At 35.6% G+C, this 25,901-nt stretch overlaps 1 protein-coding gene and 1 long non-coding RNA gene across 5 annotated transcripts in view; one reads left to right on the forward strand and one right to left on the reverse strand.

The window, feature by feature from the left end:
* The window catches only part of LOC117577394 (uncharacterized), a 72,120-nt gene that overhangs the window by 12,044 nt on the left and 34,175 nt on the right, over positions 1–25,901 (reverse strand). The window contains exons 1-2 of one of the 3 annotated variants that reach the window (XM_052005047.1): positions 23,968–24,112; positions 23,421–23,600 (exon numbers count right to left, since the gene is read on the reverse strand). In XM_052005047.1, coding sequence (XP_051861007.1) covers positions 23,421–23,579 — 159 coding nt within the window. In that variant the 5' untranslated portion in view covers positions 23,580–23,600; positions 23,968–24,112. Of the gene's footprint in view, positions 1–23,420; positions 23,601–23,937; positions 24,113–25,901 lie in introns of those variants that run through there. The other 2 variants (XM_052005041.1, XM_034262304.2) reach the window with 2 other exon arrangements.
* On the forward strand, positions 13,319–15,380 carry LOC117577401 (uncharacterized). Of its 2 annotated transcripts, none has more exons than XR_004573165.2 (5): positions 13,319–13,915; positions 14,679–14,791; positions 14,856–14,931; positions 14,997–15,180; positions 15,240–15,380. It is a non-coding gene; the product is annotated as an uncharacterized LOC117577401 (long non-coding RNA). The 2 variants fall into 2 exon arrangements; XR_004573163.2 differs by having other exon boundaries at positions 13,321–13,915; positions 14,720–14,791.

A 25,901-nucleotide genomic window follows, 5' to 3' on the forward strand; every position in this document is an offset into this window, starting at 1 on the left:
AAAGCACATTCAGACTTCGACTTTAGGAAAACTTCTTTAAGCTGTTTTTATGTGCGATTTTTCAGCTTTTTCTTTTTGTTTTTTTCCTTTAGCTATTTTTATTTTGTTTTTGTATCTGTTGCTGTTGCTGTTGCTGTTTTCATTCCGTTTGACGTTGCGTTTGCCGAGTTCACGGCGCACCGTCTGCGACTGTTTCCGCTTTATTTTTGCAGCATTTTCTCGAGCGTCGAAAGGATGTGATCGAAGTGGGCGAGAAGTGGAAATGGAGAAGGAGAAGGAGGTGCTGGTGATATTTCCCTGAGAATTGAGTCGAGGAGTTATGATTACCTTTTGCGCAAGCAGTGCAATTGATTTGCTTCGTGTGCCCGCGTGGCACAAATCAATTTGACGTCGGCCGTAAACGGTTTATGAGTTTTTGTTCGCTTTCCGCGTTTCGCGTTTCTGCAACAAGTGGATGCCACATTAAATTGCCGCACATTATTTGGGCTTTGGCCACACCCACGTCGACCCACGCACACACATACACCCACCCACACACACACACACACGTATACACGTAGAGAGTAACACACAACCATTTGGAACTTAGCGCGCGTTTCAAATATTTCATTGACTATAACGAAAACCGAAGCGAACCGAGCGGCAGTGGCCAAAGGCGTACTATGGACCAAAAGCATTAATAACAATTTATTTTCATCGTGGCATCAACAAGAGGCAAGCAAGCAGGCGACATTCCACAGATTCTCGCCGCAGCAGCGCGATGGCAAAAATTGGTATGGCTCCATCGTAGATAAGTCAGTAAGTTTGAGGCGATGCGGTAACTTGAGTGGGGACTGAGCTAGAGGAGCGAGAGGAGGCGAAGCAGAGAGGTGGGGAGGAACAAATTGCAACAGCAGGCGCAAAAGTACTCGTAAGTCTAATCGTGCCCACTGTCGTAATTTTGACATTGACGAATTGTTGCTAAAGGATATCACAGAGGCAAAAAAGCGTCAGGCTAAGGATGCTTGCATGTGTGCGTGTGTGTGTGTGTGTGTGCGTGTGTGTTGGTAACTTAAAATGAAAAGCACTTAATAATAATTTAGAGCAAGTTAAAATGCCTGCGCCTGACACTGCGCCCAGAGGCGTCCTGATTTCAACAGCAGCTGCAGCTGCCAAAGAAGAAAGTTGCGTTATATTATATGTGGTCGATATTACGAGATATTTATTTCCGCTACCCATAAGGTAGAAAGGAAGGCGCTTTCTGGAAAATTATGTAACAGGCGAAAGGAGGCATTTCCGACCCTATAGAGTATATATAATAATTTGATCAGGGTCAACGGCCCAGACGATACAGTTATTTCCGTCCGTCTGTATGAACACTCAAATACTATAAGAGGTTGAGATATAATTTTTTGTACAGCACGCTGATCAAGTCTGTTTAATATGTTTGCCATGCCCACTTCCGTCCCAGCAAGTTTACATAAATTGAATAGCAAGCGCCATTTTAAAGCTATACGTTGCATATAATAACAACTTCAGTATTTATGATTCCTGAAAATTTGGTTGCGAACAAATGAAAATTGAAAAAGTTTCCTACCAAATATTTTTGTATGGAAAACAAACGCATACCTATTACAGGTTTTAGTTGCATTGGCTGACAATGTGGTACATTTTGTATTTTATGGTATTTTTTTAAACGCAGTACCAAATATAGCATTTGTTATATTTGTAATAATTTAGCGGTAAATATACCGCATTATTTTATATATAGATCAGTATATACCGGTATACTTTAAAATTAATACCGCACTGTTTTGCTTTTATTCTCGATGGGTAGCGAGTATCTCGCAGTCGAGCACACTCGACAGTAGCTTTTAACTTTTAATCAATATACCAGATCAAGTTTGTTTAAAATTGTTGCCACGGCCACTCCCGACCCGAAAATAAAGCTTTCAGCTTTCTGCTAATAAAGCTTTCAGTATTTTTTTTTTTGTATATTTTTTGATATACAAAATATACATAGTTTCCAGTATATTTTTCTATATATTTTGTTATGTATTTTTGGGAAATTTTTCGAATATGGTATATTTTTCTATATATTTTGTTATGTATTTTTGGGATATTTTTCGAATATTGAAAATGGCTAGCAATATACCAGATACAGCTTTTAATATATTTTTGTATTGTGTGATGTATTTTTGATATAGTTTTCGAATATGATTATATTGAAAATGGCTACCAATTATATCTTTCAGTATATTTTTTCAATATTTCGGTATATATTTTTTATATATATATATTTCAGTATATATTTTTTTTGTACTTTTGGGATATTTTTATACCCGCTACCCATAGGGTAGAAGGGTATTATAACTTTGTGCCGGCAGGAAATGTATGTAACAGGTAGAAGGAGGCATCTCCGACCCTATAAAGTATATATATTCTTGATCAGCGTCAACAGCCGAGACGATATAGCCATGTCCGTCTGTCCGTCCGTCTGTCCGTATGAACACCTAGATCTCAGAGACTATAAGAGATAGAGCTATAATTTTTTTTCGACAGCATTTGTTATGTTTGCACGCAGATCAAGTTTGTTTCAAATTTTTGCCACGCCCACTTCCGCCCCCGCAAATCAAAAAAATCGAATAACAAGCGTAATTTTAAAGCTAGAGTTACGAATTTTGGTATATACAGTAATAACTATAATAGTTATGATCCCTGAAAATTTGGTTGCGATCAGAAAAAAATTGTGGAAGCTATTTAAGAAATACTTTTGTATGGGCAAAAACGCCTACTTACTAGGGGTCTTAGTTGCTTTGGCTGACAATCTGGTATATTGTGCCGTCTATGGTATATTTTGAATGCGGTACTATATCGATATACCATATATACCATTTGGTATATTTTTAGTATTTTTGCGGTATATTTGGTATATTTTGAGAATAATACCGCAAAATATATTGCTTTTATTTAAAATGGGTAGCGGGTATCTCACAGTCGAGCACACTCGACTGTAGCTTTCTTACTTGTTCGAATATGGTTTTATGGAAAATGCCTTTCAACATACCAAATATATCTTTCAGTATATTTTTCTATATTTTGTGGTGTATTTTTGGGTTATTTTTCGAATGTGGTTTTATTGAAAATGCATATCAATATACCGGATAAAGCTTTCAGTATATTTTTGTATTTTGTGGTGTACTTTTAGGATATTTTTCGAATATGGCTTTATTGAAAATTGCTATCAATATACCAAATATAGCTTTCAGTATATTTTTGTATTTTTGTGGTGTATTTTTGGGATATATTTCGAATATGGTTTTATGGAAAATGGCAAGCGGGTATTTTACAGTCGAGCACACTCGACTCAGCTTTCTTTAAACACTTTGACTCACAACAACGCAATCCTTTAACTTTTTTATGTACAAAATTGCATTGATGAGGCTTTATTCACCCTTCTTTCTTAAACATTGTTTAAAATGTGCTTTTGTGTTAATTTCTCTCCAGCTTCTGGTGTAATTCAATTCCTGCAAATGTGTTTGAAATTTGATACAAAATTTGAATATTGGAATTCAATTCGCTGTCCAATTAGCGCGTGGCGCCCCTTGGGACGCCACTGTCTACTCTGCCCCAAAGTGCGAGGCGGAGGCAAGGCATTCAAATGAAGCCAAAGGAATCTGAGAACCGACGTAATGTTGGCATAATAAATACATATATTAAAGCCATAATTTAATTAAATGCCGTTTCAAGTAAATATACATATATGAAAACAAAAACAAACACACACACACACACACCCACTGTTTGAAATTAGACAACGCGGCGTATGTGTAATTAATTTGCCGCTCTCTCTAATTAAAAGCAAATAAATTGTTCGCATTGACAAACAATCACAGAGCCACTGCGCAAATGGAAATAAGAAAACGAAAAAAATAAAAAATAAAACACACGCAAAGTGAAGAACTTGAGGCAATAATCACTGTTCAGGTTTTAATTATTAGCCATTTTCCATTTCTTAAAATGTACTTTTTTTTACTTTCATGGTATGTTGTTGTTGTTGTTGTTGTGTATCCGCTTTCATTTTGTATTTTCTTTGAAAGTTTGTTAATGAAAAAGGAAGCGGCGAAAATGTTTCGATGCATAATTAAAAGCATTGCGCATTTCATAATTTAAATAATAAGAATAACAATGCCAGAAGACTGAGCACAGATTAAATTGTAAGTAAGGACGACCCCAAAGGTTGCACGACGACGACGGCGTCGACGAATACAGCGACATGCCTTCACTTTAGGGTTCGAGCTTGGGGGCAGGGGGCGTGGCATTAAAACGGCAACGACCCAAACGGCAATAACAACCGTAAGCGTAACCCCCGAAAAGACACTGCCGGGGCTTAATGGCCGTAAAATGCTTGCCAAGCAGACCGGCCAGACAAGGTCAGGCCTGGACGCACAGCACACAGGACATCCAACACACAAACACACACCACACACACACACTAACATACGTGCATACGCATAGGAGCAAGGAGCAACACACTGCGGAGACTCGGGCCAGGACCTGACCAGAAACAAGTCCGTACGCTTATGATAATAACACAATTATGTACTTACATAATTAAAGTCGTAAAGTGCACAAATACAAGCAAGGCAAAACACACACACACATTGCTATGTACACACACACACACATTGACTGTGCATTGTAACGTGCGACTAACTCGACTTTTATTCAAAAAGGCAAAGAAAGAATGCCGAACTTCCGTATTCGAAAAATGCGGTACACTCTCTAGATTAAATCTGATAAAATTGATTAAAAATCGAAAATATCTAAAAGTGACAACACAAGTAATTGAATTGAAATAAAATTACTTTAGTTAAAAATTAAATGCATTTAATTCAATTGAAATAAACTAAAAATTTTAAAATCAATTGAAATTTAAATAAAAGAATGGCCAAAAATGCATCTCTTTGATAACATTGATTAAAAGAAAAAAAATATATAGCAAAGAACAAATGTAACAAAATTCACATTAAATTTACTTCACATTAATTTGCTATTAAATTGAAATAACGCTAAACTTCCCTATTTGATACACTGATAAAGCTGATTAAAAGAAAAGTACTAAAAAGCATCAAATTTAATGAAATTAAATGCTTTGACTCCAAAATTAAATTTGCAAAATTAAATCAAAATGTTAAAGAATAAATATCCACTTGATATTAAAATTATTTTACCTTAAAATTAATTTTAAATAAAACAATTGCAAAAAATACTAAAATATACTAAAACTCATATTTGGTATATCGACATTAGAAATATACCATCGATGTCAAAATATACCAGATTGTAAGCCAAAGCCCCTAAGTAGGCGTAAATTGCCATACAAAAGTATTTCTTCGAAAACTTCTACAATATTTAATCACAATCAAATTCTCAGGAATCATAAAAACTCTAGTTATCTTTATCCCTTCTACCCAACGGGTTTTACTTACTGTTTTACTTTACTGTAACTTAAAATTTTAATTTAAAATTCACATAAAATTTGTTTATGGTATATCTAAAAGAATATTTCTGTTTAACCAAGCAATCAAAATACTTTACAACTATCAAGCCAAGTATTTAGAATTTATAGACACATGCTTGGCAAAGAACCGTACTTAATCATGTTGCTACCCATGTTATTATCGTGCTACGCATATCATAAATACAATACAATTGTTAAATAAATAAAGCTTGCCACATAAATTTCAGTTAAGACTACAAACATTTGCTGCCCACTGAATTGCTTTACATTTTTTTGAAAGTATGTAAATGATAGATTCTATTTTAAAATGCAGAATTTAATTACGACATTGTTTGCTAGAGTTCCCCCCTGAAGTAGCTAATTGATAAGCCCTATCAACAGAATTGAATGCCAAAATACGCTGCCTTATCATTTAATTTAGCTTTCGCATTTGTTTTTTATGTTTTTCTTATGTATCTGTATTTTTCTTTTTACTTTCAATCTAGTAGAGCAACAAGAACAAAGTGTTCACGTTCGTTGTGTACTTTTTTTATTATACGTTTTAGAGGGGGGTTTTTATTCCTGTTGCTGAAGTTGATGGTATTAATATTTTATGTGAAGAAGAGAGCGCCAAACAATAACAACGACAACAACAGCAATAACAAACACAATCAACAACAATAGCGGAACAGCAACAACAATCTGTAATAACAACAACAACAAGTGGTTGGAACAAGGAAGCTGTGTGTGTGTGTGTGCTGCCCTGCTGTCTGTCTGTCTCCTTCACACACAGACACACACACATATACACACACACACGCACACACACACACACACACACACACATGTGTATAAACGAGTGTAATACAATTGCTCAATACCCGCACCGAATTTGAACTTTTGTTAGAAGTGTTTGGCACTTGAAACTGTTTTGTATTTTCCGTTCTCTGTCTCCCTCTTTCCCTGTTTTCTTCTATCTCACTCGCACTCGCACACGCTCCTCCCTCCCCCTCTTGACGCATCGTCGCATTTGTCTACTTGTAATTCAGGCCAAAACAGAATTCTGACTTCTGCTACTGTTGCTGCTGCTGCGTAAAATGCAGATGAGATTGGCTTAGGGGAAATTGAGATGGCAGTCGGCATATCTACTTTGGAATATGCTAAGTGAATGCTACGTGGGCAGCATGTTCGCATTTACCACTCACACACTCACACACACACACACACATAAAAGTATCACATCGACAACGTCTGTTAACCTTTCAATGGCTATAAGACTGTGTTATCGATATGGACTGATAACGAGTCCATCATGTTTATATGCTTGTTCTCTTCTCTTCTCTGCTCCTATTTTCTCTTCTTTTTTTGTTGTTGTGCAAGCTGATCTCAATGACAGATATAGATATTTTAGAGTTCATAGACAGGTCAATCGACATATTTCTTGAGGGTAAAAGCCATTTCCAATTATGGCCAACAGTTATTAATTTTGTCGCGTCTGCAGGCTGGCGTTAAAGTAATTAAACTAAGTGCTAATGCACATAAGAATAACAATTTGCCAATCACAAGTTTTCAATGAAATGACAATTTTATTTTACAAATTTAAAGATAATATAAGACAATACATCCAAATAAACTGACTTTTGGTATTATTATTAAATGCCAAGCAAGAAAGCTACAGTCGAGAGGGGTCGACTGTGAGATATTCACTACTCAAGGCATCATTTAGTATATTAATATAGTGCAAAATTCAAAATATACCGTATCGTACAAAATATACCAAATTAACACGATTGCAGGAGGCGTTTTTCCATAGACAGACAGACAGACGGATATAGCTATATCGTTTCGGCTTCTGACGCTGATCAAGAATCGGTCGGAGATGCCTCCTTCTGCCTGTTACATACATTTCCTGGAGGCACAAAGCTATAACACCCTTCTATCCTATGTTTAGCGGATCTAAAAAATACACACTTCCGATTTTATTTTCAACCTTAAAACTTAATACAAATATTTGACAGTCTCAACCCTTTTTCTGCTTATAAAATGAAAGTAATAATTTCATTATTTTAGTTAGATCATCATCGAATGAAATAACTACAAGTAAACATAACACATTCTACTACAAAAAAGATTAATTTCAAAACAAACAAGTTCATCTACAAAAAAAAGATTGTTTTCAAATCGGATTAACATGAGTATGAACCTAAAAAAAGGATTAATTCTACTCTAAAAAAGAAGTTGATTTAAAAATTAAGTTGATGCATATAAGTTTCATCACAAAAAAGATGGATTTAAATTATAGTCAGACTTAAATGATCTAATATTCGAATAACATTTGAAAAGAAGATTCACTATGCTCAGAATTTGAAAAGAGTTCACAAATGTAAGCCATGTAGAGGATGCAAGGGCAAAAAGGAAACTCCAAGCACAGAGAAGGAAAGAGAAAGAGGGAGAAAGTGAAAGTGAAAGCAATTCCCCAGCATTTTCGCATTTCATTACAAATGCATTGCGCATTGGGTAATGTGTTGCTTATTCGCTCACAATTCTCCCTCTCTCTCTCTGTCTCTTTCTATTCCTTATGCCAATTCATCCACAACTCGTTCACCAAAACCCACTTCAAAACAACAACATCAAGAACAGCAAATAAGGATGGGAATAACAGCAGTAAGTGATTTACAACAATAAGCAGCTTACGATGTTCTCTCTGCCATTAGCTGAGAAGTTGAGGCAGTGCACAATTTCGGGAGCAACTCGAACAACAAGAATTCTTGGGCTGAAGGAGTGGAAGGGGGAGGGGAGGCCAACCGCATTGCCAATTTGCCAGGACGTTACCAAATCGTCAAATCTTGTGAAGTGCCCACAGCGATATTAAGGCAATACACGCCCACACACACACACACACGAAGAGAAGAAGAAAAAACCGAGCGAAGCAGAATATTGCGAGTGCATAAATATTATAAAGAAATTCGAGCAGGCATCATATGATGCCCTGCTGAACCAGCAGTCGACAGTCGACAACCTTGTGGCCCAATCAGCGAAGGTCGATCAAAAAGTTTGTCGTCATCGTTATTTATAAATTTGGAAAAAATAAAAAAAAGCTGACTTAGAGGTAACTTAAAAATAAACAACAATCAAATTTGTATTACTTAGGTAAAGTCTTGTTACACCTATTCTTATAAATAATAAAGTATATAAGAAAGAAAAGTATGTTTAATGTAAAAGTAATCACAAATAAGATAAATATATTCATTGAATTTATGTACAAATTCTTGACTTTATCACATTTTTTTATTCTGAGTAATAAAAATAATTTTAGCAATAGGTAAGTTCATTACAAATTAAAATGGAAATATAATATCAAAAAAAGAAAATTTAACTAGCGAAATAATTAACAAGTTTAAACTTTAGCTAAAGTAAGTAAAAATATATTTGATTCAACAGATTATTTAGTATCTTTTAAAATACTTTACTAACAAATCAAATGGAGCCGCAATGAATTCTTAAAATATTTTTGTACTTTACAATTACAATGGTATGTCCGCAAAAAGAATTCTTTGATTCGAATGGAATTTCCGCTGATAATGTAAATGCAAAATACTTTGAAAAACATATGATTTTAATTTACTAAAGATAAATATTTGATTTTATTAAGTCATTTCATTTATTTAGTTAGTAACCTCGCCAACACAACACATACTCGTAAATAAAAAAAGCAAATGCTCTTTGCCTTTTGTTTCAATACTCAAATTCCTTTGTAGCTTTATTGCCGCCCACGCAGCAAGTTATGTGTTTGTGTGTGTGTGTGTGTTTGGTATTTTATTCGGCTGCCTTTTGTCTCAATTTTATATATTGTTATTCTACAATATGTAAAACATTTATTTGGAATTCGGCACTCCAAACTCACACTCAACACTCACACGCACACAGAAGGGAATGTAACCAAAGCAACAACAAGTTTCACCTGAAATGTTTGGGAAATTTATCAATGTCTTTTTGCTTTTTTTTTCTTGTTGTTGCCTGTTTTGATCTTATTAGCTGCAGCTGTTCTCGGTCCTGTTCTGTTCTTTTCTGTTCTCTTCTGTCCTGTTTGTTACCCTTGGTGCTGCTCCCAGCTGTTGCGTCGCCCCATAAAAATTGATGGCCTGACGAACGATTGCGCTGCGATTGCGATTGCAAGTCGCATAAAATCAATGAAGTTTGTTGGCCATTGCCACGCAATTTACTCGCAACAGCTGAGCCATTAAAATCGCTTCAAATTACGATGAAATGATGCTAAGCTGCAATTGCAGGCAACGATGATGATGCTTTTTCTCTTGCTCACTTGGCTACCGTCGCCCCCCGCTGGCTGAGCTTCAATCGAGACATCAAAAAGACTGCAGATGGCAAAAGTCACGCACAGCACACACACAAACACAAACACACACAGAGAAAAGAAAGTTGAGCAAAGAAGAAAAAAATAAGGAGAACTCAAGCGGATTTCTAATAGGATTTTTATGTAGACGCTTGTGCAACAAATCTACAACTATTCACAGCATGGCCAAGGGTCGCTTTTTTTTGTTGTATTTTATTTTATGCAGCTGCTGGCTGCGTTTCTGATCTGCTGTTGAAATGAATTTACGTTTGCCCATTAATAACGACAAAGCACAAACAAAAAATAGAGAGAGAGAGAGAGGGAAACAAGTAAAAAGTTACGGTCGAGTGTGCTCGACTGTGCAATACCCGTAACCCAAAACAGTGTGGTGTTATTCTTATAATATTCCGAATTAATATACCGCGAATATACCAAAATATGCCGAATGGTATACTTAGTATGTTGATATAGTACTACATTCAAAAATATACAATAGAGTACAAAATAAACTAAGACCTGTAGTAAGTAGGTTTATTTTCATATACAAAATAATTTCTTAAACAAACTACATCGCAATTAAATTTTCAAGAATCATAAAAACCCGCATCCCATTTTCAATTAAACCATATTCTGAAAGTATAATACAAAATATCGCAAAAAAAAATATACCAAAGTATATATTTACTATATCGATATACAAGTAGTACTACACTGAATATATAACACAGCGCATAAGATATAAATAGTGCTGTCGAAAAATCATATCTCTAACTCTTATAGTCTCTGAGATTTTCGTGTTTATACTAACGGACAGACAGGCAGACGGACTGGCGGACTGTTGACGTTGATCAGGAACACATATATACTTTATGGGGTCGGAGATGCCTCCTGCAGGCCCAAAGTTATAATACCCTTCTACCCAATGGATAGCTGGTACAAAAATTAAAAATAGAAAGCAAAGCCAGCAAAGAAACGCAGTCAGCATCTGGCCGAGAAGGAAACTACATGCATATAATACTCAGCTCCAGCTGATACATGACCCTCATAAGTATGCCATGAATTCAATGGTCCACATTCCAGATGCCGCTACATTCATGAAGGAGGAGCAAAATCGAAAGAAAAACCAAAGCAAATGTTGGCTTGCCAAGCATGACGCAAAACATCAAAATAGCTAACTGCGACAAGGCAGTTGACAAGAGTTTTAAATAGTTTCTGCTGAGAATAGCAGTGCATTAACATAATAACATTGTAACATAATAATAATTTCATATTCACGAATAAGAAAAAGGTAGCATTAATAGATCAGTCGCGAATAAACGCTCTAAGAAACTCTACGTGATTTTTTATGTTTCACTCTAGAAATTTAGTGTTCAATAGTTTGCCATATTCGGGCATTATAAATTTCTTATGTCGACAACTTTGTTTAATAGCTCTAAAACTATATTAGTTAATACTATTCATTGAGAGTTAAGTTTGCATTTTTATACCCGCAAGGTTTTATAACTTTGTGTCTGCAGGAAATGTATGTAACAGGCTGAAGAAGTCATCTTCGACACTATAAAGTATATATAGTGCATCTAGATTAGCGTTAACAGTCGACCCGATAAAAGCAAAACACTGCTATATTCATTTTAAAAAATACCAAATTAATAAACTACAAAAATACTAAAAATATGCCAATAACCTTTCTTAATCTAGTCTTTGGTATATTTTTGATGTTGTACAGAACATTTTAGTATATTTATTATTCTGTGGTATACCATATTTTCATTGTGTATCATATAGATATACCACATATAGGCTTAAGTATATTTAAGTATTTTTGGTACATTTTTTTAGAATATGGTTTTAATGAAAATGAGTAGCGGGTATCTCATAGACGAGGAATATACCAAATATAGGCTTAAGTATATTTTAGTATTTTTGGTATATATTTTTAGAATATGGTTTTAATAAAAATGAGTAGCGGGTATCTCATAGACGAGCAATATACCAAATATAGGCTTAAGTATATTTAAGTATTTTTGGTACATTTTTTTAGAATATGGTTTTAATGAAAATGAGTAGCGGGTATCTCATAGACGAGCAATATACCAAATATAGGCTTAAGTATATTTAAGTATTTTTGGTATATTTTTTAGAATATGGTTTTAATGAAAATGAGTAGCGGGTATCTCATAGACGAGCAATATACCAAATATAGGCTTAAGTATATTTTAGTATTTTTGGTATATTTTTAGAATATGGTTTTAATAAAAATGAGTAGCGGGTATCTCATAGACGAGCGATATACCAAATATAGGCTTAAGTATATTTTAGTATTTTTGGTATATTTTTAGAGAATATGGTTTTAATGAAAATGAGTAGCGGGTATCTAGCGGGCACACTCGACTGTAGCTTTCTTACTTGTTTTTATATCTGTTTATTGTAGCAATTGATCTAGCCTCGATTGTAATAAAAGTCTTTTCGGTCGCCTGTCTATGTCTAGCATCTCTGCTTTTATATTCTATTTTAGTGGGCTGTCTGCATGTTTTGCATTTGATCTTTGCGGTTTTTGTGTGCGGCCACGAGTTGTTTACAAAATGCCATAAATGTTTCGATTCGAATGGCTTGGACAATTGTTAAGTGGATTTAATAATGGCCATGGCAACAAACTCTATTGAAAATAACTGGCACGTGCAATGGGCATCGTCTATCAGACGAAGAGATGGAGACGGAGACGGAGACGGAGAGATAAAGAGAGTGTGTCTCCGTTGCGCTGTGTTCTCATTCCCGTTGCTTGAACTTTCATCAATGCAATCAGCACATGGCCCCTGGGCAAGAGAACTCAACTAATTTGCTTTGACTGTCAGCAATTTGCATGGCCTGTCGTCCTTCTGCCTGCCCGCCTGCTAAATGACAATTTAATAAGCCTTAGACATGCCCACACACACACACACACATGCAGTTGAAATGGACGTCCTTCTAACAAAGTTACAATCACAATAATAATAATAATAATAATGGTGGGTATGGCTACAAAAAATGATAAAGAAAGTAAAGAAGTAAAGAGCACATGTTATTTGCTAGTGTCAGGGGGAGATGGAAAATGTAATATTGGATATGGGGAAACCCGTCCACAGGGCGCTGCCATTTCCGGTTAAAGCGGAAGTCGCATTTATGGTCTGTGTGTGTTTGTGTATGTCTTGCGCAAATTGTTATAACTCGCCCAAAGCAAATACCAAGGAAACAGTTGATTGTATTTTCCTACGAAAAATAAAGAGAACGAAAGAGATCAGAAAATGCAAAGAGACCAAACTTAATACAATGTAATATTTAGTCAAACTACAAACTATTGAATTGTGACATGTGTTGCACATTTGCAATACAGTTTATTGGCCAAAGAAATATATAGAATATGATGAGCCAACATAGTAAGCGAGTTCGAAGCACTTACATTTGTGTGGCAAATGTACTTCATCACTTTACCTTTGCAATATCAATGTTATATTCCGTTCAGTCGTAAATTGAGAGCGAAGCATATCACGTACAAAAATTAAAATAAAATAAATAAATACTAATAATAAATAATAAATAAAATACATTTTTTTTAACAACCATAAAGTGAACTTACAAGAACAAGCGAAGATGGGAAACGAAGCATCAAAAGTTCTAATTGCAAATAAAGTTATAAAAGTTAACGATAATGCACCGAATTCTCACTCTGATGGAAGTGAAATAAATTTACAAGAGGTAAATCAAACTGTCGCTAATGATCTGAATGTTGATGCCGCTGAAGCAAGTGAAATAAATGTAGATGCTAATAGGCAACTCAACATCAATACTGCGATAGATATAATCAATAGCTTAGAAACGGCAATGCAAGATATATTAGATCGTTCGCGTCAAGATGAAGCCCAAGAATCAAATTTATCGGCAGCAGTCCAATTTACTACTCGTCAATACCGCGATGTTGGCACACAAACAGAGATAATTAGAACCTCTTGTAAGCGTGCTAAACGTTCCATTCCTGATGGTGCCGATGCAAAGCGTCCAAGGCGTTTTAAGTGAATTTTTCATTTTGTTGAAAACTAAAGACACAGGTAAGTGAAGTTATATATTTAGTACATATACCAGCTACCCATAGGGTAGAAGGGTATTATAACATTGTGCCGGCAGGAAATGTATGTAACAGGTAGAAGGAGGCATCTCCGACCTAAAGTATATATATTCTTAATCAGCATCAATAGCCGAGTCGATCTAGCCATGTCCGTCTGTCCGTCTGTGTGTCTGTCCGTCTGTCTGTCTGTCCGTCTGTCAGTGTGAAACACTAGATCTCATAGACTATAAGAGATAGAGCTATAATTTTCGACAGCATTTGTTATGTTTGCACGCAGATCAAGTTTGTTTCAAATTTTTGCCACGCCCACTTCCGCCCCCGCAAATCAAAAAAATCGAATAACAAGCGTAATTTTAAAGCTAGAGTTGCAAATTTTGGTATATATAATAATAACTATAGTAGTTATGATTCCTGAAAATTTGGTTGCGATCAAATAAAAATTATGGAAGTTATTAAAGAAATACTTTTGCATGGGCAAAACGCCTACTTACTAGGGGTTTTAGTTGCCTTGGCCGACAATCTGGTATATTATGCCTTCTATGGTATATTTTGAATGTGGTACTATATCGGTATAACAAAAATACCATTTGGTATATTTTAAGTATTTTTGGTATAGTTTGAAAAAATACCGCAATATTTTGTTTTTATTAAAAATGGGTAGCGGGTATCTCACAGTTGAGCACACTCGACTGTAACTTTCTTACTTGTTTTATATTGGTTTTATAAAAATAATTTTTTTTTTTTAGTTAATTTCATATTTAAAATTAATTTCAAAAAACGTTTTTAGCTATTCAGCTTATCATTCAAATGGATAAAAATAAAATAATTAGCAGTTTGAACAGAAAATTGTATTAAAGAGGTAAGTCTAATATCAATTGAAGAGAATTTCAGATCGAGCCTCTATCGTTATTTTTTTTATACAGAAAATTGCACAGTTGATGTCCATCTTTTATTTATTTATTTAATAAAAACACAGATCAAAAAAAAATATTATAAGCGGTAAGCTTAACGTAAACAAAAGCGTGGTTTGTTTATCTGATATTTATCATTTCTGTTTCTTATAGTTTACGTATGTTTAGGATGTCAAGCAATCACTTCTTATTTTAATCTTAACAATTAGGATCAAAAGTAAGTCTAATATCAAATTAAGCGCAATCTTTAAGGAACTTTAAGGCAATTGTTAATTAAAAAGATGTCCGACTCAAAAATCAAAAATAATACAAAATCATAAAATCAAATAAGCTCCAAGTAAGTTTATTGTTATCCTTTATATATTTTATTATAGTGTTATTAATTATTCTCCTTAGACAATCTTAGAGGATTCAATAACGAGAATAAATCAAATAAAAATTTATTTATTTTTTAAAGGGTTCTAAAGCACATTTCGTTAATTTCAACTTGAAATGTTAATTCTGAAATGAAATAAAATTTTAAAGCAAAAAGCAAAACAGAAATCGACTTCTCTCTATTTCAATTAAGATTACTTCTATTCAAATGGCTTACAGCTTGATACACAATGCCAAATATCATTCATTGAACCTTAAAACAATTATTTGGGGAGACAAGAAATTTAGCATATTCCTAGCTCTCGCCCCTTTCTACCTTTCTCTCTCTCTCTCTCTCTTTCGATATTCGCTTGTCCGCTTCCCCATCTATTTGACAGGTTCTTTGGTATATAGTATGCGATTACTTTTGGCATTTCTTTTGCGCAGTCACTTGAATTTTCATGGGCCGTAGCCTGTAGCGAAATTTCGTTCGTTCGTTCGTTCGTTCGCCAAGCGCATATCCGGGTTAGTTCGATAGCTGATTGTCGAGGGCAAGAAGAGAACACAGCAAGTAAATGGAGAGGAGGAGGAGAAGGAGAAGGAAACGCTTCGTGCCAAAGTCAACGCGGACAAGCGGATATTCGTAACAACAAGACGTTACTCAACAACAGCAACAACAACAACATCGAGTAAAAAGCTCAAGTAGTAAACATAAATAAACTACGACTATGTAAGTGCATATACACTGACGAGCAAAACTGTAACACGAGTTCGTTGTTGCAACTTCAAAGGTCTGTAACTTTTTTTCTAATGCACGGATTTTAAAAATCTTAGTCTTGTTTTTGGTTATATCATTTACTATTATTAAGCGAAATTTAAAGCCATTTGTTATCAGTTAAAGAAAATGACACGCCAAACTGTAAAAAAAGTCAAATGTTACAGTTTTGCACTCTGGTTATTTTTTTAACAAATATTTTTATTAATGATTTTTTAATAATGAGTCCACATCCCCTTGGACTTTTCCAACTCTTCTATGCGATCGGGCATACTTTGGGTATACCGTTGTACCATTTCCGGGGGAATAGTATTCCATACGTCCTGTGTCCGTTCCCACAACTCCTTCATTCCACTTGGAGGAACTGCATATTTCGCCAGCTGCGATTTCACGTGGCTCCACAAGTTTTCAATCGGATTCATATCGGGAAATTGTGGTGGCCACTTCATAAATTGAAATTTCTGTTTTGAAATCCAATTTTTAACTAATATGGACGTGTGCTTCGGATCGTTGTCTTGCTGAAAAACGCATTTTTCGACAGAAAGACCCATATTCCCAATAAGTTTCGGAAGATTTTCTTGCAATATTGCTAGATATTGCTCCTTTCGCATAATTCCATCGATTAGCACCAAGAGACCAACTCCATTTGAGTGAATGCACCCCCAAACCATGATGGAACCGCCACCGTGCTTGACGGTTTGTCGCACATTCCTTGGTGATTGGATCGTAGGATCTCTAGTCCAATCCCAGGAGCGTCCATCTGACTCGAACCGATTAATTTTGGTTTCATCCGACCATATAACCTTGGAAACAAAAATATTTTGGAATTTTTTGCTTTTTTAGACACTGGTAGCAATGACTTACAGTATCCCAATCCGCTAATGTCCAATTTGTGTATGTTGCGGCAAAGTTCTGACGCAGCATTATGTGTCTTTTTGTAAGAAATGATTTTTTTTTTCATTTCTTTAGCTTTTAGACCCAATTTGTTGAGGCTACGGCTAACTGTCCAAGCACTGGCACTCAAATTAAGCATTGACGCCGCTTTTATTGGTGTGATATCAGGATTGCCTGTTACCAAGTTAGCGACGTGGCGTGTGTCACGTTCACTCAAAACTCTGGGTGGGCCTCCTGGATTTATTGGAAAGTTTCCTAGACTGTATTTTTTTAGTCGCTGCACAGTCATATGGCTAACACCGAATTTTTTAGCCACTTTTCGAACAGATTCACCAGCTTCTAGTAAATCAAGAATGATCTTATTTTTTTCACTAGCCATTACAAATTCAATTACCATTAGGCTTTAAAATATCAAAACTCAGCGAGTAAAATGTAAACAAATAAACATTAACGGTTAACTTAGCTTTAGAGTTAAAAACCAAAGTTTTGCCATTGTGAGTGCAAAACTGTAACACTTGACTTTTTTTACAGTTTGGCGTGTCATTTTCTTTAACTGATAACAAATGGCTTTAAATTTCGCTTAATAATAGTAAATGATATAACCAATAAAACAAGACTAAGATTTTTAAAATCCGTGCATTAGAAAAAAAGTTACAGACCTTTGAAGTTGCAACAACGAACTCGTGTTACAGTTTTGCTCGTCAGTGTAAATATATATATGGAGCTGCGCATTGTCGGAGGCGTGTGTAAGGAGTAACATTGGCGCGTTTTGAATTTCATGAAGAGGAAACTTCACTTATAGCCAAGTGAGCCATAAATCCTTTATTCCAGCATATAGACACACATACATATGTACATAGATATGTATGTAATTAGTTGACTGACTGCGGTCGAAATTCTCTGACAGCATCAATAAAAAAAAACACGCGGTCGGTCCGCATAAAATCAAGTATACGACAAATTGAACTTGATGTTGATGTAGGTAAAAAAAAAAAAAAAACAAGAAAGCTGCAGTCAATTTTGCTCGACTGTGAAATACCCGCTACCGATTAATGTAAATAGTGACGGTATTATTCTTTAAATATGCTGAATTAATATACCAAAAATATACTAAATTATACACATTTAAATATAAAGTACAGAACTATTCTTAAAATATACCCAATTAATACACTAAAAATATACTGATTATACAAATGACTATATTTGGTATATTTAATGTGAGATAACAAATATACCAAATTAACATACCGAAAATATTATAAATTTAACAAACTTGGTATTACATTTATTTGTAAGATATACCGAAAATATACCTAATTATGGCAATATTAATATATCACTACATTTCAAATATACCATAGGGGACAATATATACTAGATTGTCAGCCAAAGCAACTAAGACCCTACGGCTGATCAAGAATACATATACTTATCGGCACATAGTTATAATACCCTTCTATCTAATGGGTAGCGGGTATCAAAAATAAGGCATAAGCCTTCCACTACTCCTCGAGTTTTGCTTGCGAATAAATTGGTTTCATCGTTGACATTTTCATTGGTGAGGCAAAAGGCACTTGGACCAATAAAAATATAAAAAGATTTTCAATTTGTTTTGCGTCGCAAAAGTTTTTGGCACATTTTTGACAAAGATAAACAAAAGTTGGCCTTGCGTTTCACACAAATCGCCGAAACGCAGCTGCCAATACTGAGTTGGAATACTGAAAATTTGGAATTGGAAATGGGAAAACTGCGAACTGCGAACTGAAACTGAAACTTATACAGAATAAAAGTAAAATGGCGTAAAAATGCTAAAGCAAACTTAACATATAGCAGCAGGTCAAAGGTTATCCAAATCGCTTTCGCACGCAACACAAAAAGTTACTCGTTCATTTTTTTTTTTAGAATTGAATTGAGGTATTGAAAGCCTGCTGTGAATCGAGGTCAAAATGTTTGCTGCAATCAATTCGTGTGTGTGTGTGTGTGTGTGTGGGGAAATTGTTAAGATTCCAAAAGCAAATCGTAAACGATGATATGTAAAAAATGCGCAAAATATTTTCCACTTTTCCACCACTTTTTCTTGTTGTTGTTGTTGCGGAAATTGAAGTTTTCAAAATGCTTAATAACCGTCTCAAATTAGCAAGCAATTCAGAATTGATGTCAGAAATGTATGAAATACATGAAAATTCATAGAAATGCATGAATTCGGAATCTTATTGCTAATCACAGGCTCAAAGCACACACTCACACACACACATAAACACAATGGAATGCGAGAGATTTTGTTTGCCCCACATGACAATCAAAGTTCTGAAGGCATTGTGTTTCTCTCTGTGAGTGAATGTAAGTGTCAAAGCAATTTGTTGAACCCAAAATACCAAATACCGAATGCCGAAAACTGAGCACTGAACACTGAACAGTGAACACTGAATACCAAATGGCACATCATATCATTTCTATGTATGTATGAGCCACTCTTTTGCCCCTTTGCGCACAACTCTCTCGTAAAATATTCATAAATTGCACAAGCGGCGAACCCAAATGAGATAATAAGCCCTCTGTAGAGGACGACTCTGACAGCAAAGAGGATCAAGGGGTCTCTCAGTCTGTCTGTCTGTCTGTCTCTAAGCAGATGGCGTCCTCCTGGAGTGTCTAACATACTCGTCGTCGTATCTTGCGCTGTTCTAGCACTGCCATCAAATTAAGTATACGCACAGATATTGAACTAATGAAATTATTGACGACTGATTGAGTTTGACTGCCTTCTAAGTGTGTAACACACACACACACACACACACACACACACACACACAAAAGCGCGCGCAATATGATAATCGACTTTCGGGCATAAATATTGTAAATCGTCGTAATTATCGTTGGCTTGATTATTATGTATTTGGCCTGCGAATAGTAAGTAGTATCATCATCATCTATATCATCGTTATCATAATCGGGGCATTTCGTTGGTGTGTGTGTGTGCCACTTGTTGCCATCACGTTGCCGGTTTTATGAGACCAGACATTTATCGAATTGCCATATAAATTATACAAATTGTCGTTAGTCGCACATGGAAAAATGTGAAAGACAGAAGGAAAGCTCTTCATAAATAGCACATATAATTGCGGCAAGAGTTCAACAACACCAAAAAGGCCCCCAATAATAATATAATCACATATACTACATGAGCGAAGCGCAAAAGCCAATTGACAACGAACAACGAACAACAACGAGTGCTGTGTGGATATTGAAGTATTCGTGTTCTCATGTTCTTTGTCCTCGGCGTGCGCGCCTCTTCACTCGAATGGGCTGCCACTTAACGCACAGAGGCAAGTGGCAAGTGGCAAATAGCAAGTGGTAAAATGGTAAGTGGAAACTTCGAGAGTCGCTCAATTCTCCTTCGAGCGGCAGCAGTTCATTACTTTATGTAAAATGAATATATATGGATTTTGTTGGCCGTTGCTCTTTTTCACAGTTATTTTCATCTGTCCCCTCAACTCGGGTTCATAAATTAATTTATGATGTCAACACAAGACATAAACAATAACTGAGTTCAAATTTGATTTCAATTAAACTAAACTTTTTTCCAAACATATCTATTTTTGTAAAATTTAAATTCTTCTTCTATTAAATTTGGCATTTCTTATACCCGCTACTCATAAGGTAGAAAGGTATTATTATTATAACTTAACAGATTAAGTTTGTTTAAAAATATTGCCACCAATCGAATAATAAACGTAATTTTGACAATATATGGTATATTTCACACTCTATGTCATATTTTGATTGTAGTAGTATATCAATATACCAAAAATTTAAAATGTAGTATACGCTTAGTATTTTGACGGTATATTAATTTGATATATTTTGAATGTAATACTATATGAATATATCAAATATAGTCTTCGGCATTTTTAAATCTTTTTCGGTATATTATTTTTTAGTATGTATTTTTGAGGTATATTCATTTCGTAGCGGGTATCTCACAGTCGAGCACACTCGACTATAGTTTTCACACTTGTTTTACTCTTATTTGTAGCACACGAACACTGTCTGCTATGCTTACAAAAATGTGCTGGATAAACTAGACTATGCTTGATAGCAGAAAACATAATATAAAGGGGCGAGGCAGGGCGAGTTATAATAACAAAACTATAAAAGAAAATTGTTTTTCAAGTGATGTGCAGAAGAATACCCTGACAGTTGGGTTGCAGTTAGAAAGGTATTTCTGACTTATACTTGAAGAAATGCACCTCTATAAATTAAAGTAATGCTTAGTATATTCAAAAATGAGAAGCCAAATTATAAATGATAACATCGAAATATAGCATAAAATTCTTGACATAATTATTACATTTTGATCTAGTATCTTATTTTTTCTGTATCTTTTTTATAGGGTATGCGAGTGCAATGTTGTTGTTGTTGTTGTTGTTGTGCTGCTTGTTGAGTGTTGTCGTTTGATGCCAAGCAAATGAAGGCCCACAATATCACACACAAACAAACACAAACACATACACATGCGAGCGAACGAGAAGGCAATATACGAAGTGAGAGAGATAGAAAAAGAGAATAAGAGAGCGAATGAAAGTGAGAGTGAGAGAAGAAGAAAAACACGTTGAGTGTATCAAAAAGTTGCAACACTTTATGGCCCATAAATATTTATGTCTCTTGTTGTTTTTGTCATCTTGTTGTTATTGTTGTTGCTCTTGTTGCTGCTGTCGTGTTTGTTATTGTAAGTGTTGCTTTTGCTTTTGCTTTTGCTGGCATTACTGCGGGCGCACTTTAAAAGTCCATGTAGCAAATATTTTGGCAGCAAAATGCAAGCGCAGTTGACAAGCCACGTTAACGAGTTTCAAATTGGCCCGCCCAGCATCACACACATACTAATGCAAGCCACACACAAATACCAATAACGCCCATATCAACAATGTCAGCAGGCTCGCAATGAGGCAGCAGGCAGTGAGTGCAGTTTGCCACTTTGCCAGTTGTTAGTTTGCCAGCTAGCTAATCAGACCTTTGGGGTTTGCCGACAATGATGAAGTGAGTGCAACGAAGCGGCTGCCTCATTGTATAACACTACACTACACTACACTACACTACATATATGCACATGCGAAAGAGACAGAGAGACAGAGAGAGAGAGAGAGAGACATTGACAACCACATGATCCAATTGCTGGCAATAAACTGCAAACTGCATTCTAATCAGCATCTTGCACAAATTCCACAAAATATGGCTAAATAAAACCATAGCAACAAGAAATCCTTTTAAGTTAATTAACAGTAATTGGAATCAATTTGTCAGTGTTTTTATTTATAATGTGAAGAATGCGTTTAACAAATAATATCATAATATTACAGTTATAAAAACAAGTAAGAAAGCTCAACTAAATGTATTTTCTCAACGCCTCAAGGGCAAGAGGCGTCTTAAACGACTTCACTTACAGGATCTGCCTGCTACACTTATATTCTAATCTGTCTGCCCCGATCAATAAGTGAAATTGTTAATATATTTTTAGGTTAAGCTGCCACATTAGTCGGACTAATTTAAACAATCTGAATAAATTGAAAAAAGTAAGAAAGCTACAGTTGAGTGTGCTCGACTGTGAGATACCAGCTACCCATTATGAATAAGAGCAAAACAGTGCGGTATGAATCTTAAATTATACCAAAATATATCGAATACTGTTTCTTGAACATTCAAAATATACCATAGAATACAAATTATACCAGATTGTCAGCCAAGGCAACTAAAAAAAAAGTATTTCTTAAATAACTCCTACAAATTTTATCTGATTACAACCAAAATTTTCAGGATACATAATTACTATTGTAGGTTCCTAAAATCGCTTCTATTTTACAATTGTTTCTAAATAGAGTTTGTTCTTTAATTTTGGTAAGTTTTGAGGGCAAACTTTGTAAACAAACTTGCTTGAAAACATAACAAGTGCTGTCTCTTATAGTCTCTGAGATCTATCTAAGAATATATATACTTTATATAATCAGAGATGCCTCCGTTTGCCTGTTAAACTTCTATCCTAACTTTAGAGGGTATAATTTTTAATAATAAATAAACGAAACGCATTTCAATGTGCGTTCATAGAATTTACTTATTATCTTTAGATAGATAGATTGTAAATAAATAAAGAATGTAACATATACAAAAAAAAATTTCAATGTGCGCTCAAAAGTATGCAACGGAAAACTCGCAAAATGTAGTTGAATAGCTTTTCGTTAGTTGATTCAAAATCTATGCGAGGGAAATGCACAAAAGAGTGTCAGTCAGCAGCTGGTCTATGATCTGTTCGCATTGTGGCACGTGGTAAAAGGGACTGTCGCCTGTCGCCTGTCTGCGTTTTTGTCGACCGTTGAGTACCTCGGCGAAAATGCTTTAACGGTCTGCTGAATTTACTTTGATCTGAGGCTGATATAGAGCAATCCTCCTTCCCACACACACACGTGTGTGGCACATGTCGCATCTTTGGCATCGCGTAATTTTTAATAAAGCAACACACACGCTGAACGAATGAGTGAATGAATGAATGAATGAATACTCACCCCAAGCTCAACGTAAATCGTATAAATGGGATAAGGGAGCGCAATCACCATGCCAGTTAGCCAGGTGGCACAGCAGCAGACAAAGCCGGGTATGCGACCCTTGAGCGGATCGCTTAGCCAACGCATGCGATCCCAGGCAATCAGTATGTGCGATATCATGGCAACATGTAACGGAATGTCCTGCAAGAAAAAAAGAGAAAGAAGAAAAAGCATGTATACAGATACGAAAAAAACAAGTGAAAGTAAAAAACAATACAGCCACAGTATAGCACAGTTGTAAGTCGTGTCTGGGTTGGGGTCTCTGGGCAAAGCTGATTCCTCAGCTTTGTTTACTTAGTCCAATGGCTTAGGCAACCATTTTTCGGCCGTGTGCGGTGATTGAAACAAATTTGTTTGCCTCTGATTGTTGTTGTACTCGTACTATACACACCGGTTCTTCTACTTTTGCTTCAGTTTAGGTTTTGACTCTGAGTTTGTGTTAGGTTTCGCTTGAATGGTGTCCCCCCCACACACTTACACACACACACACGCACACAGACACACGTACGTATGTAGGTTGTCGTCGTGTTGTTTTATGCTGCCCACATACGTGTAGCCATGCATCGCATTATGCTGATAACGAAATCCTAAAGATTTTCCAGGCTATCATCCATTTTTGTTCTAGACCAAGTTTGCGTTTTCCTTGTGCGCTTGTTTGTTTATTTGCCTGAGATGTGCCAGATTGAATATTGTGACAACACCTCAAACCACAGAAAACCAATCATTTTTAACAGATTGTCTAGCATTAGCCTATGGTCAATGTATTCGTCAAGGCATTAGACAAGCACACATCCATATGAATTATGACCATGACCATTAAAACCATTCGCATCGTCAGCACAAAAATCATTAAAGATTTTCTGTGTCGAATTTAATTCTACGAAAATATAAATACGAACAAAAATAAGTTGCACTTAATTTGAACTACTTTTTAATGGTGATAAAATTGCTATCTAAACAATAACATGAAGCACATTTAAAGGTCTAGGATAGATAAATTGAATTGAATGCTAAAAATATCTAAAGCAGACAATCTTCATTTTGACGACTAGCTTTTCTCAGCTGCAATTGTGTCGATTGCAATTCTCATTCGACCCTAAATAATGAAATTTAACGCATCCTTCCAGGGCGACTTGGGGATTTTTGTGGGTAGCATCAATCAACTTCAGAATAAGAAGGGAAAAGGCACAACACACACACACACATGATAAATGTGTGCGTAAATGCCGCAAAAATCTCTCTGTGAGCTGGGATAGGGCATAGGGATTGAGATTGGAATGGGTATGCGCTATTTGTCGCCTTTTGTGATAGCAATCAAATCGAATCATATCCGTTGCCTGGCATTTTCTATCGCGTCTTTGTTTGCGAATGCTTCGGTAATACAATCTTCAAGAGCGTCTAGCTCAATTTCCAGATGCTCTGTCCCGTCTTGTCGAGTACATGCACAACCTTAAAGAGTTTTGTCGTCTAGTTAATAAATCAATACACTCGCTTCATATATACATAAAACTACACTTCCAATGTGTATGCCTGAGGCAGTTTCACTCAAATGAAATGTTGTTTATGAATGAGATTCATAAGTCTGATGACTAAAACTTGACTTGGCCAAGAGCACAAATAACAACTAGAGCATTAGCTGCTCGATTTGGCCAAATATTTTGGCATTCTGTTTTTGTCAGACGTTGCCTAAAAAAAAATAAAAACAGAGAAAAAAAGAAACGAACCGAACCGAAGCGAAGCGAAGAGAACAAGAGAGTAGCTGACGACATTAAGTAAAGGTAGCAAAACAAAATTGAATGAAAGTAAATTATTTTATATCCTGTTGTTTGCCATATATACTCACACACACATATATATATACAGATATATATATATATATATATGTGGCAGATACAGATGCACGTGTATTGTTGGCAGGGACCGTGAAATGTGTCAATCATTGCGGCTTTTGGCAACAAGACGTGGCAAAAGCTATTGCGTGGAAATGCTCCATATCGCAAGGTGACAAAGCGAAAAGGTGTGGATTTGAGTGAGGACTGGCAAATCGGTTACGACAGACCGACACACGCAGCCACACAAACCGACAAACCGACACAACGGACGGAGAGCCGGACAAACCTTGTTACGGACTTCTGATTTCAATCCAACATTATATGCGGACTTGACATGCCAATTAGGTACAGTTAACAGCCCTTTAGCAACTGTCACAAACAGCGTATCTCGAAGCCAATGCCAACGCACTCATCTTGCCACTGCGGCAGAGTACAAAAATTAAATGTAAATACATATAATCAACTAGTCAGCAAACTAACTGACACTTTCATGTAAGTAAATATTTATATATTCAAAGTTATTATTTAACAGCATAAATAAATAATACAAGAAGAGATTATGCATGAAAAATAAATAAAGCATGAAGTGATTATGAGATTTGTGTTGTCT

Source organism: Drosophila albomicans, chromosome X, assembly GCF_009650485.2.
Source record: "Drosophila albomicans strain 15112-1751.03 chromosome X, ASM965048v2, whole genome shotgun sequence".
NCBI classification, from domain to species: Eukaryota; Metazoa; Arthropoda; class Insecta; order Diptera; family Drosophilidae; genus Drosophila; species Drosophila albomicans.